We start from the raw sequence: 13,225 nt of genomic DNA, 5'->3' as shown, positions 1-13,225 counted from the left end.
TCCATGGGAGGAATGGGTTGACCAGTGATGCTGCTTGCAGGCATGCTTTTGCCTGAAAGCAGCTTGGAGGGTTTTTTCCTCCCCCCCCCTATGAAATAATGGAGAACAGCTGGGGGCACCCTGTTCAGGGACGATAAAATTGGACCCCTTGGTCCAATCTACTTAAAATTCGGGGGTTATTTAAAGGACAAGCACCAGCAGCTCTGCTGCAATTTTGGTACCTGTATTTTCAAAAACAACCTTCCCAGTCCCCTGGAAAATTCCCCCATAGGGAATAATACCCCTGAAAAAATTCAGATCCCCCCCCCAACCCAAATCTAAATACCATATTGATATTGGATTTTGGGAATACTGATATAATTTGGGTCCAATATACCTGAACTTAAAAAAAACCATTTTGTGTACACCCCTAAACTATACAAAATAGATGAAAGGATGACAGATTCCTTCCAAGAAGAATCTTTTGAAGAAGCCTCCAATTTTAGAAAGTGAAAGCTGCACTCAAAGCAATTGGGAGAAACAAATCACTAGGAGTAGATGGGCTACCTAATAGAGCTGTTTCAACCCACAAAAATAGTCTATGAAAATTTTAACAAAAATATGCCAACAAATATGGAAAATAAAACAATAGTCCATAAACTGGAAATGCTTAATCTACATTCCAATTCCAAAAAAGGAGATGTCAAAGACTACAGCGACTATTAGGCAATCACATTAATTTTTCCCATGAGTAAAGTGATGCTAAAAATCTTACAACAAAAACTTTACTACAGATGGAACTTGCAACAAGACAAAGAAATATTGGAAAAAGATACACACTGAAATTCAGAAAAATTTAAAAATCTAATTTCCTATGGAAGCTAACAGTATGCTATTGGGCATTTTGCCTGAAAACACCACCAAAATCTCAGAACTGTTTAAATATATGATTACAGCAGCTAGAGTAACATTTGCAACAAAACTGAAAGCAGAAGAGTGCCCACAGAGAGTATTGGAAGAGCAAACTAGCTGAATATGCAGTAATGGCAAAACTGACAAGTTATATGAACAAAAGACCAACTAAAGAGTTCCAAGACAAATGGAAAGCATATTATTTATATTGCCCCTAAAAGGGGGGGGGAGAAAAGGAGTATATTGATACGATATGAACTGTTGCAAAATCTCATTGATATATTGTACTGAATATTGTTTAAATATGGAGGGAAACTTAATTTTTAATATAGGGAATCATTATTAGAAATATAAAACTACAACTAACCTTTAGTAGAAATATAACCATTAACACCATGTCCTCTTAGCTATATTATAATTCATTTTAATACACTGGTGAATATATTGTGGTTAAAGAATTAAGATAAAAATATTAGGATGATCATTAATGCTCTATATCTTTAAATATATTGTATTTATATTTAGCATTATTGATATATCTGTCTGTCCCTGGTATCTACTAAATCTTCAGGTATCTGAAGTGAGTTGTGACTCACGGAAGCTCGTACCCAGCCAGAAATGTTGTTTGTCTTTAAGGTGCTACTGGACTCTTGCTCTTTTCTACTGCTACAGACACTGCTACCCATCGTGATATTTTGTTTGAGTTTCTGCCCAGAGTTAAGGGGACAGAAAAATGATATTGCAGTGCAAAGTCTGGTCTATTTTACATAAACGCAAACAACTTCCATGAGCTTCAGGCTAAGACCCTCTTATGGCCTGCAAGAAATATGATTAGATGCAATACTCAATGAATTGAAAATTATTGCTTTCTTGAACGTCATGGAAAACTGGCGTGAGACTTTTCTTCTGTTGACTATGCTTGTCGTCTTCTTTATGTAAAGTGAAAGTCTAATGTTTGTTTCATGACAGAAATGCTGTAATTTCCTTTGCGTAGTAGACGTCTGTATGCTAAATAGTATATTAATACAGTGTTTAAATTACTGTCTTTAAAAATTAACATTTTAAAATAGTTTTGCACTAAAAAGTCTGATTTCTACACCAATCTCAGATTTATTGTTGAGAGTGGTATTGTGATATGCTTGGACTTTACAGCTGGCTAGAAGAAATAAAGCACAATTTGCTGATTTGTCAAAATATTCCCATCTTCAAATCAACTGAAACTAATTCCAGTTTGTTTAGAATACAAAAAAGTTGCAAGAAGCCAGTCAGCTTTCTCCATAAAATAATGTTCTTACAAGTTCATTTTATTGTTTTACTGTCAATAACCATCAGCCAATAAACATTTCCAAAATCTTGTAATCAAATTATGGAATATGTGTGCATTGTAACGTTATGCTTGTATTCTGCCACTTCTCTACTTCAGCTGCCACAAGTGCAGACTGCTTTCTTGCAGCAGCATTTCAAAAGTATGCCTTACATCACATTTTCCCCGACTCTGCCTAACATTTGACCCATTTCCCAGACTTTCCCTGACCAGTTCCTATTTCCCAGACTTTCCAGAAAGTGGCAACTCTGTTACGGCACTGCAACACCATGATCATCCCAAACCCGATGGCTGATTTTTAAACTCCTGGCTTTATTTTCTGTTGAGTTATGCCTGCCACAAACAGGCTCATGTATCCTTTTGTTGTTATAGAAGACTGATGCTTGCCATGCATAATCATTGTAGGCTAGGTGAATACTATATTTATTGTGACTCTTGTGATGAAGTGGACTGAAACTGATTGGACAAACCTTGCATCAATGAAATGTGAATTTTATGATCAGTGTGTTGTTACGGATCACTGATATTTTGCAATTTGTGCATAGTAGTGGGTAAACCTTTGGGGTTCGTATTCTTTATGTTTCATCGCCTCCTCTATTAAGACTGTACTGCAGAAATGCCACAGTTAGAGTAAAAACAAAAATCTTTATTTCAGAACACAATGGGAAACCATACTGTTGTCCAGCAAACAGACTGTGTTTCCCTACTGATTAATTTTAACACGTCTGAAGTAGCTAGCTTGACAAAACTTAAACACCAAACTCTGAACTGTGAAATAAGCTATGGCAATGTGCTACCTAAAAACATGAGGTGCCGTAATTCCAACAAAACTGGAATTAATTTCAATTATAATTTCAAAAATATCTCTCCAGAACAGGACAAGGTGTTCACCGGTGAGCTTCTGAATGCAAACAAAACTGGGTGGAGATGCAACAAGAACTTGTGTTAACTAGAATGTTGTCACAGGTTAACAAGCCCATATTCTTATCATTGCCAGAGAACTCAAAATGAACTCTGTAATTCCAAAATGCTATGACAGGGGTTTTCCAGCTCCTTCTCTTGCTAGATGATCAGCTGCTTCATTTCCCATAAATCCAGCATGACCTGGAACATGCATCTGTTGACAAGAAGTGTCCAAAGTAATTAAAAGTGTATGGCAAACTGCACTCAGTAGCAGATGTCTACAACATTCACTGCTTACCTATGCTTTTAATATAATTTTATGCTTTTGGCAAAAAAGTGCATTTTTTTCACTTGTTGAGAGAATACCTACCCTGTTCTATTTTTTGCCAGCACCTTTGTGTACAACTGTGAACTAGCATTGTTCTTTCTCCCCAAGAAATGGAGGCAGGAAGTAATACAAGGGTCAGAATGACTGGTAGCTTTCCTCTAAGGAACTGAAACCACCCTCATTGTAAATTCTTAAACTGTTATAAACATTCTACTTGTATTGCTATCCGTGACATCATGAACACACAACTAAATTGCTCACATTCTGTAGCAGGATTTCCATTTTAATGATACATACTCATTATTTACTCAGTCAGCAGTTCTGTTACATACCCATTGGATGTCCATGCCTTCTGAAACCTTAGCAAGTCTTTCAAAGTCCTCTTTGTTTATTACATCTTTCCCTGTGCTGGTTTTCCAACCATTGTTCTGCCAGTTTGGAACCCAGTTTGTTATACCTTCAGGAAAAAAAGGACCCCTTTAAGACTAACTTCTTGGAATCATCAGGTCATTTTGAAAGACACTGCAGAAATTCTCCTTCACAGCTTCCACTGCATCTGCAAAATGCCATCCAGTTGGGGTGTTCCAAAAGGGAAACAAGCTGCATCTGGACATTTAATAGATCTGTAATGATTTTGCCACCCACTCTGCAGATAAATTGTGCTGTCAGTCTACCATTTTAAACACAGCAAATGAAGAGTCCTGAACTACACCCTTCTAAACACCCTTCTAAACACCCAGATTTAAATGGAATTATTTATTTACTTGATTTTTATCCCACCCTTTCTGGACCAGAGTCCAGCTCAGGACAGCTAAGAGCATTTAAAATATACAATTAAAACGAATACCCTATACAAATGTATAGGTTAACCTTTAAAAACCTAAGCAACATAAAATACAAGACAGTGCCCCCATGAGACTAATACCAGTATTTAGAAGGGTGCATCTCTGCTTAGGACTGTTCTGTAAGTCCCATTCTTAGACAGGAAAGGAGGTGGGAAATTAAGATGGCAGGGATAACAGGATGGGATGCCCCTTCTTCCCTTGTGAGTCTTCACAGGTATCCACTTATTACTGTGTATTATGTAACTGGGCAACGTATAAATCTACTTTATTCAAGGTATATTTTTTTAAAAAACGCTTACCATTAATGGTGAACTTGCTGTCAGTATAGATAACCAGTTTCTTGATGTTTTGGCTCTTTGCTTGCTCTATAGCTTTGCACGCTGCCTGAACAAAATATTTCGCAAAAGCACAACTCAGGAGGTAAACAGAACCATTTATAACATGTCATAAAATTAATTTCAAGCCAGCAAAGAATGGTTAATCCAGAAATCTGTGCAAATTATCCTAAGGACAGTGAATACATGGCCAGGTATCCTCTACAGAAAGTTTCCATTATGGACCTTGCTTTGGCTACCTAGTCGAGCCTCTCAATTCATGTATTTTATTAACTACCATCATCATTCCTTTATTGGCATAAAAGCATAATACAAAAAGGGTACAAAAGGAATGGAGATCTTAAAAAGTGCCCTTTATGTAACAGTTAGAAGACAGTTACACCAAATAACACTGTTTGTTGATACTGCCATCTAATTAACCATTTGTAATCAAACAAACTTTAAAAACTGTGCCACCGTCTCCAATATATGGGGCGAATGATTGTTCAATAAATAGGAAACGTTAAAAGAATCGGAGAATTTCTGCCTATTAACCAACAAGGGGCTTAAAAGTTCGTTATGAGATTCTGTGTAGAAACAATAAAAGAAGACATGAGCAACTGTTTCAATACAATTGTCGCCACAAGGGCAAAGCCTGTCAGATATTTATTAACTATATGAACCACTATAGTGCTCCTTTAAAATATTCTATTTTCCCACCAGGTGATTAAACAACCATTTCATAGTGGCTTTGGACAAGGTTTTAGGCCTGTTTCAGAAGCCGAGCCAGACTGAAGTGTGAAGGTACATGAATGAATGTCAGCCCACATGCCTCCTCTTCCCCCTGTACACCATAGCCTCCTCCCTGTTTCATAGGAAACCACTGACTGCTATTACACCTGAACTGGCAAACTATGTAAATGCTTTCTCTCTAAACCAGAGTTAGAAGCCACAATCAAGTTGTGTCTTCCAATTCTGGTTTGTAGGGCAAGCACCAATCATAGCTTACCAATTCACCTGTAATGACAAATTGTGGGTTGCCACAAATGGTACAAATGATACATGCATGAGGGAGAGAGGGAATATGATCTGAAGGCTTGTTAACACAAAAACTATCATTTTGCATGTATCTGTCCATAGAACCATAAAGTGTTAAAATACAGCACCTTGCAGTTGAGCAAAAGAGCAAATCTCCATGCAAATTAGGATCCTGAAATAACCAAGGTCTTTCAGGTTTTGTATAGCAACTTACATGTATTTCAGCTCTTTGATTAGTCTGCCGCCCAGGAAGTCTCTCACTACTATTTCTGTGAAATGAACAAAAAAACCACACATTCCACCGATTTGTAATGCTTTTACATAAAGATTGAATACTCAACCGTCTGCAGTAGAAAGTTACATAAATAGCTACTTGAGTTGCGTTTTATGATAGGGACATGATTAAAATGGTTTGGCATCCCTCACCATGAAACTTGATTTAAAAAAAAATTACAAGCTCTCACAAATGGCATACCTACATTATACATACCTCCCATTCCTTAAGCCCATGGCAACAAACAGGAAGAATGTATACATTATAGCATTTGCTGTTCTGATGACCACATGCTATATCAAAGGTGCAATATGCTTCATACAGATTAAACAGGGCAAGCGGCAAATGATACTTACCCACCTGCCGCTACTCTACCCTGGCTGCCTGCACTTGGAAGGGTGTAACTTGCTTAGGATCTTAAGTTAATAGGAACTGCCTCAACATTTTCATGCCCACCTTCTATTGGGGGAAAAAGCAGCTTATTTCAACAGCCACAAGAGTGTATGATGGGAAGAAAAAGGGAGCACAACAGCTCAACAGAGCAAACCCTAATAATAATTTATAAGACATAACTAGAACTATTAACTATTTGAAGCATAAGTTATTAATTGACAACACTAATAATTTAGCTACTTTTAGCATATAATATACTAAAACTTTCATATGTAAACAATCACTCAGTACATTCACAAATCAGGCAGAGTGAGATATGGAAAGCTTAATTTCTTAAGCGTAGGTCCTAAGTGAAAACTACATTATTTACCATATATAGCATTTTTGGTTACACATTTCTCCATTTTTTTAACCTTTTTTACATTGTAAGTAATGGTGGTAGCCAGTAAGTTCAATGTTATTGGTACAAACAGATTTCATAGTTGTCTGAGCCTCAATGCGGTAAATCAGTAATTTGGGTATAGAAAATCAAAGTGATAATTTGCAATTCTTGTAACTGTTACAGAGAATGAACATACTATCATCATGGGATCTTACTTACAGAGGATGACTAGGTCCCCAATAGACACCTGTTCCAGCACGTGCTTTATGACGCCCATTACTTGAACAACATCCATCTGTATAAACAACTGTATAGTCTCCTACAAATGTAAATTTGTATTTTGCTTAAGTGTGGCATATCAATTTGTTTACTTTTAAAAAGTCCATAAATACAATTGCTCATAGAATCTTCTTCCAGATACAGGTTAGAGATTTAATTCTATTCGTGCATAAAATGTAGTTGCTGCTTCAAAGCTATACAAAAAAAATTTGTGATTTGTCACTTGTCCTAAAATAAACTTCAGTACAAATGTACATGCTCTTCTGTTCATTAGCCAACTTTAAAAAAATTATTTGGTTTATAGTAAAGCTTACTTCAAAAGAATTACGTTTAATTGAATTCTAGACCTGACACAATTTCATAGAATCATAGATTTGGAAGGGACCATCTTAGTCATCTAGTCCAACCCCCTGCATAATGCAGGAAATTCATAACTAGCTCCCCTCCACACACATCCCGTGACCCCCTACTCCATGCTCAGAAGATGGCCAAGACTCCCTCTCATGATCTGCCAAAGGTCATAGAATCAGCATTGCTGACAGATGGCCAATTTCTTTCCCTCAAATCTGTCTTCTAAACCCACCTCTGCTATGGTCTTTCGTCTTAACAGGATTGTCAAGGAAAAGGCTCAAATGTAAATGCGCAGCCCACACAGTCTTCCTCCCCTCCTCTGCTGTCTTCCCACTGCCTAAATTAGCGAATAATTTCCTCTGTGTCAAGAGATTCATTTAACTCCTGAAATCTAGTGTCAAATATACTCACAGCACTGTAACAAACAGTACTAATTCACTAAATTCTCACTCCTAACTATAACCAGGGAAGGAAAAAGATTGTAAAACTCCTCTGCATGTTAAAAGGGTTACCATACACATAACCATAACTCATGCAAGTCTACTCAGAACTCAATCTCTTCGTATTCAATAGGGCTTGCTCCCAGATAAATGAACACAGGATTGTGGCCTGCAACAATGACAGAGGCTTACCCATATATGAGAGATTGTTCCCTGAAGCTGTGCAAGGCACTTCAGTGTATTTTGTACGTTTTCTCTTCTGGTGGCTTTCTGAGGGCTCTTCATTCGGTCTCTTGTATGAGCTATAATCTGACCAGAACTTAGCTTTATTAGCATAAGTATCATTTCTCGGCCTTTCATTAGCCACACTGCTGATACCTTAGGAAAAACACACAGCAAACTGAAATATTAATTTCTGGGACACGAATATTTATGCTGTGAGACAATGCATGCACCAGGAATTTATTCCAGGGATTTTTTTAACATTAAAAATGTATTTTTTAATGTTCAAGAATGATGATTATACATAATTTGTATTAGAACTCTGCTCCAAACAGAAGTGCTCAAGCATCCTTGGAGAGTTTAGAGCGAAGCAAAAGGGCAAAGCATGAATCAAAATGCAACCCTAGAATCTACCCTCTTACACTGTGCAAAAACCCTTACCACAGAAGTAACAATGAGCAGCTTGTATTAAGGTACTCTCATAGGAAGAGAGTATTAAGCATTTAACTCATCTACACTCCACAAAACTTCTAGTCCTTTTACCCACCAAGAGAAGACTCGAGGGTCAGCCAAGTGTCTGGATGAGAGAGATTATAGTGACAATGAATTCAAAGCACATCTTTCTGACACACACCAGACTAAGCCAGCTTGAGAAGCAAGTTACTGAAGCATCAGACTCTAAGGCAGGAGAGGACTGTAGCATCGTACATCATGCACATGCTAAAGCATCTGCTACAATCAAGACAAGTATGAGGAGCACCTTCAGTAACAACTTCAGGGTCACCAGGTAGTGATGCATCTGTATTCCTTGCATCTCCCGCCAATGTGCCTAGTATAAAGGGAACATTCTGTATTATGTAAGAGGTTTCCAGTAAAAAAGAACCTTCTGTGCAAAGTAAGCTACTCACCAAAAAGGAAAGACCCAGATCTGAAGCATTTAAAACTAACTTATCACACTTACAGCCCAACTTCATCTGTTTCCTCTGAACGAGTTCAGTTGAGATTCATTTTCATTGAAGTGTTCATACAAACGTAGCTCAGGTTTTCTAGCTTCTCAAACTATGAGCGGTCCATTTCAGTGGAACTTCCCTAGTTAGTTTAGTGACACATATTTGTCTTAAGGACCATCTCTTTCCATGTCCAACTACTTCCCTGAGTCTACTACCAAGTGTTGCCCTGCTTAAGGAAATCTGCCCGGCATCAACCAGATTCCTTTTCTATTATAGCTCCTACTCTGTGAAACATGTTCCCAGAAAAGGAGGGGGCATTACATCTGTATGGGGAAAATATGCCACCTAAAGATATAACCTGGTGGTTCTTCTATAAGATTTTTTCAGATCATTTTAACCACAAAGAAGCATAATATGATTTTCAGGATACCTATGCCTTTTTCTTTCAGCTTTAACTCTTTTGTTAAGTATTCTAAATGCATATTTCTATTAAACAGATCTACACATCTCGCTTTTAAAAAGCGAACTTGTCTCCAAAAGTAACTTAACTGAATATTCAGAATAGCAACTGACTTAAATAAATCATTTAAACAGGCTGGGAATTCAACTGACACCAAGTCCACAAACACACACACAAAACAACAAGCTATTCCGGACATATGACCAGACCATTATACTGCTAACTGGCAAGGTTTGATACCAAGGCATATTTACAGTGGAACATATCATGCAAACTTCCATGTATCTGCCAAGCGCCAGCACTTTCTAAGAGACTTACTTGCTGATTGTGATGACTCGCCATTTACAAAGTCCCAAGCAGCTTCCTCTGAGGCAAATTTTTTGAAACTCGCATATTGGTATTTGTCAACTTGCTCTCTACATTCCTCCCTATAAACAGATTAAGAGATAAATGGCAAAACAGACTGTGTGATAAAGACTGTTAGAAGAGGACAGGGAGCGGACAGGAACCCATCCCCACCATGCCTGGATTCTATCCCCTGGGAATCCCTTCCTATACATGAAGTTATTTGTATTTTTTCACCTTGATTAACGTCATACTTATTTTGATTGAAAAGCAGGGGTGGGTGGGAGAGAAAGAAATAAGTACTCTTGGATACTATACTTCTCTTTGTACTATAAAAATTTGGACAGAGCAACCTATACTGCTTAAAGAACATGTACCAGCAGGCAATCTAAACAAAACAGGAAGGGGACCTGAGCCAACATCCCAGTCCTGGCTAATGTGAGGAAAGAAGAAATTGTGGCAAGATTTAGAATTTAGGCAGACAGCTTCCAGCCATCATGCCACACTCTGTCAATAAACATTTAATGGCATATCCAATATTACATAGAAGAAAAAAAACAGTATAAATACAACTATCAGCTAAAAAAGCTAAAACAAACATAAAATCATAACACAGAGTTTCCCAAATTTTTCATTGTTAACACATTGACTAAAAAATTGGCCACCGCCACAGTGATCTCTACTGTTGTATCATTCAATAAAATTTGACATCTTATTTCATTAGGAAGATAATATTTAGAATGTATCCAAGTATTTACCCATTTCTTCCTAGCGGATGCATATAATGAGCAATCTAGCAATATGTGCTCGATTGAGTCCAAAGAGTTGGAGCCACATTCACATTTCCATTCATGTTTAGGAATATTTTGAAACCTTCCATATAACAACTTCGATGGGAAGGCATTTACTCGCGCAAGAGAAAAGACTGCGATGGCTAGGACTATCAAGATTGTATAGATAATAGGGGATACATCCCGCAATATTCTTAAGATTTAATATAGCTGATGAACAGACAGGGGGTTGAGACGGCTGTATTTTTTGAAGTTCAATATCTAAAAGCCACTTAAACACCTACACAACAGCCAGTAATTTCAATTCACCCCAATCTCTTCAATTTATAACTATGTAACTACTTAATTACTATGAACTACAAAAGGTTTCCAAAACATTTCCCCTCCTTGACAGTCAGAGGCAAACAAGATGTTACAGCAGCCATGGGTTCTACCTGTGGCCACTGCCGCCATTTTAATATGACCATTTAAAAGAATGCCACAAGGGCTACACTTTTAAATGGTCAAACCCTTTCCTAAAATGGCGGTGGCCACAAATTGAACCTGTGACTGCTGTAACATCTAGCTTGGCCCATACAGAAATCAAGTGGGCCTAACTTCCAATGTAAACCACTGAAAAAAGTCAGTAGTCGTTAGTGAGATTTGGGGACAGATTTTAATCCCCACTCTGCCATGGAGGCATGCTGGGTGACCTTGGGCCAGTCACACTCTCTCAGCCTGACCTACCTTACAGGGTTGTTCTGAAGATAAAATGGAGAAGGGGAAAAGAAGAGGGAAATAAATACCCAAACAAACAAGTACAAATTAGAGAGCTCACTGCTGGGGGGAGGGGAGGATTCTGGTTTTTCAAACTTCATTTTTAACCTGGTTTCTTCTTTGTTTACTACGTTTCATCTGAGCATAATGAACAATACTCTCAGTGGCAACACTTAACATGAAAGGTTTGGACAACAGCCTGGCTGACTTAGTAGCAGCCAGGAACTTGCTTGCGTCATCCTAACACTAAGACACTGATAGTAATAGAAAAGAGCAATGGTCCAGCAGCACCTTAAAGACGAACAAAATTTCTGGCAGCGTATGGGCTGATACCGATGTTCTCCAGAAGCAAGGGGGCCCAAGCTGTTTTATGACATCTGATGCCTCCAATCAGAACAAAAGGGGTAAAGCTTACTAAAAGGCATTTTTCCTCAGAAATAAATCCCATCGAGCTCACCAGGAAACACATTTAAGGAGCCCAGTGAGCCGCTTCGATGCAATTGGTGGGGTGGAATCAGGAAGAGAAGGAGGGTATTCGACGCTCCGCCCAGGGCCGGATTTAGGTTTGATGAGGCCCTAAGCTATTGAAGGTAGTGGTGCCCTTTAAATGCCCAGCTGTCCTTTGTCAACAACAAATTGTCGCTGTTTTCTGTGTTGAATAGATGCTATATGGTAACTTATGGACCTAATAAGTATCTAAAGCCATTTGCACATAACAAAATATGTATTTTATCAAAGTAATTGTTGATTTTAGAAAAGAGCAAGAGTCCAGTAGCACCTTAAAGACGAACAAAAATATTTTCTGGCAGGGTATGAGCTTTCGTGAGCCACAGTTCACTTCTTCGGATACCTGAAGAAGATACCAGGTATCTGAAGAAGTGAGCTGTGGCTCACGAAAGCTCCTACCCTGCCAGAAAATATTTTTGTTAGTCCTTAAGGTGCTACTGGACTCTTGCTCTTTTCTACTACTGCAGACAGACTAACACGGCTACCCACTGTTGATTTTAGAAATGTACATCCAGTTTTTTTCCCTTTAAATTTTTTGGGGGCCCCCCCAAGAGAGTGGGGCCCTAAGCTATAGCTTGTTTCGCTTATTCGTCAATCCCGCACTGGCTCCGCCTTCCCCCCTCGGCTTGCTTACCATGTGCGGTACACCCCCGTCCTCCTGCCCTTGCGCACCGCGTAGAACATGTTCCCGCTGTCACCACTGGCGCTGCCGGGGAGAAAACAAGGGCGCATCAACAAGGCCAAGGCCCGGCGCAGCATGGCCGCCGCCGCCGCCGCCGCCTCCTCCTCCTCCTCCCACACAGCAACCGTCCCCCGTAGCCCCACCCACTCCGTAGCAACCGTCCCCCGTAGCCCCACCCACTCCGTGCACGCACCAAAGGGTTTCACTTACGCAGGCGCGCGCCGACCACACCCCCCCTCCACTGTCTGCACAGCGCAACTGTCAAGCCCAGCTTTTGTACTTCCGGTTCCCAACGTTAAAAACCGCTGCGCCGGATGGGGGTCGGCCTCAGCGCTTCCTACTGAGCAGGTCCCCACTTTAAACTGGGGGGGGGGCGGTTGTTTCTGAGAAAGTACTCACACACGGTCCTTGCGTCTTTAAAAAAAAAAGACTGGGCGCTAAATGACTTTCTAGAAGTAGGGTGGGTTTCTCTGAAACGCCCCTGCGATCTGCGTTATGGCTCCTGCCCCGTACATGGCGGCATTTAAACAAAAAAAAAAAAAACAGGAAGCGGAACTGTAGGAGCAACCTGTACGGGCGGGATTGAGAAACAGCCGGCGACGCGAGAAACGGCTAGTGCGCAAGCGTCTTAAAATTCTTTTTTTTTTTTCCCCTTGCACACGCGTACTTCTCTCGTCTTTGTATCCCAAGGCGGGAAAACGAGCCTGGGCTTCACTAAGGGCGAAAACGCGTGGGGAGGTTTTCGCCTTG

General features: G+C 39.4%; 1 protein-coding gene across 2 annotated transcripts; it reads right to left on the bottom strand.

Annotated features, from left to right (window-relative positions):
• Positions 1-3,119: 3,119 nt before the first annotated feature.
• RNASEH1 (ribonuclease H1) lies at positions 3,120-12,552 on the bottom strand. Of its 2 annotated transcripts, XM_056856549.1 has the most exons (9): positions 12,428-12,552; positions 9,713-9,822; positions 8,745-8,813; positions 7,955-8,140; positions 6,912-7,011; positions 5,858-5,912; positions 4,591-4,675; positions 3,779-3,903; positions 3,120-3,332 (listed from the first exon to the last, which is right to left on the bottom strand). In XM_056856549.1, the coding sequence occupies exons 1-9, from the start codon at positions 12,550-12,552 to the stop codon at positions 3,246-3,248; spliced, it is 942 nt and encodes a 313-aa protein (XP_056712527.1). In that variant the 3' UTR covers positions 3,120-3,245. The 2 variants fall into 2 exon arrangements, with proteins under 2 accessions (XP_056712527.1, XP_056712528.1); XM_056856550.1 differs by lacking the exon at positions 8,745-8,813.
• Positions 12,553-13,225: the final 673 nt, after the last annotated feature.

Source organism: Euleptes europaea, chromosome 10 (genome assembly GCF_029931775.1).
Source record: "Euleptes europaea isolate rEulEur1 chromosome 10, rEulEur1.hap1, whole genome shotgun sequence".
NCBI classification, from domain to species: domain Eukaryota; kingdom Metazoa; phylum Chordata; class Lepidosauria; order Squamata; family Sphaerodactylidae; genus Euleptes; species Euleptes europaea.
The sequence above is the reverse complement of the archived record's forward strand: the minus strand, read 5'-3'. Positions and strand labels throughout refer to the sequence as shown.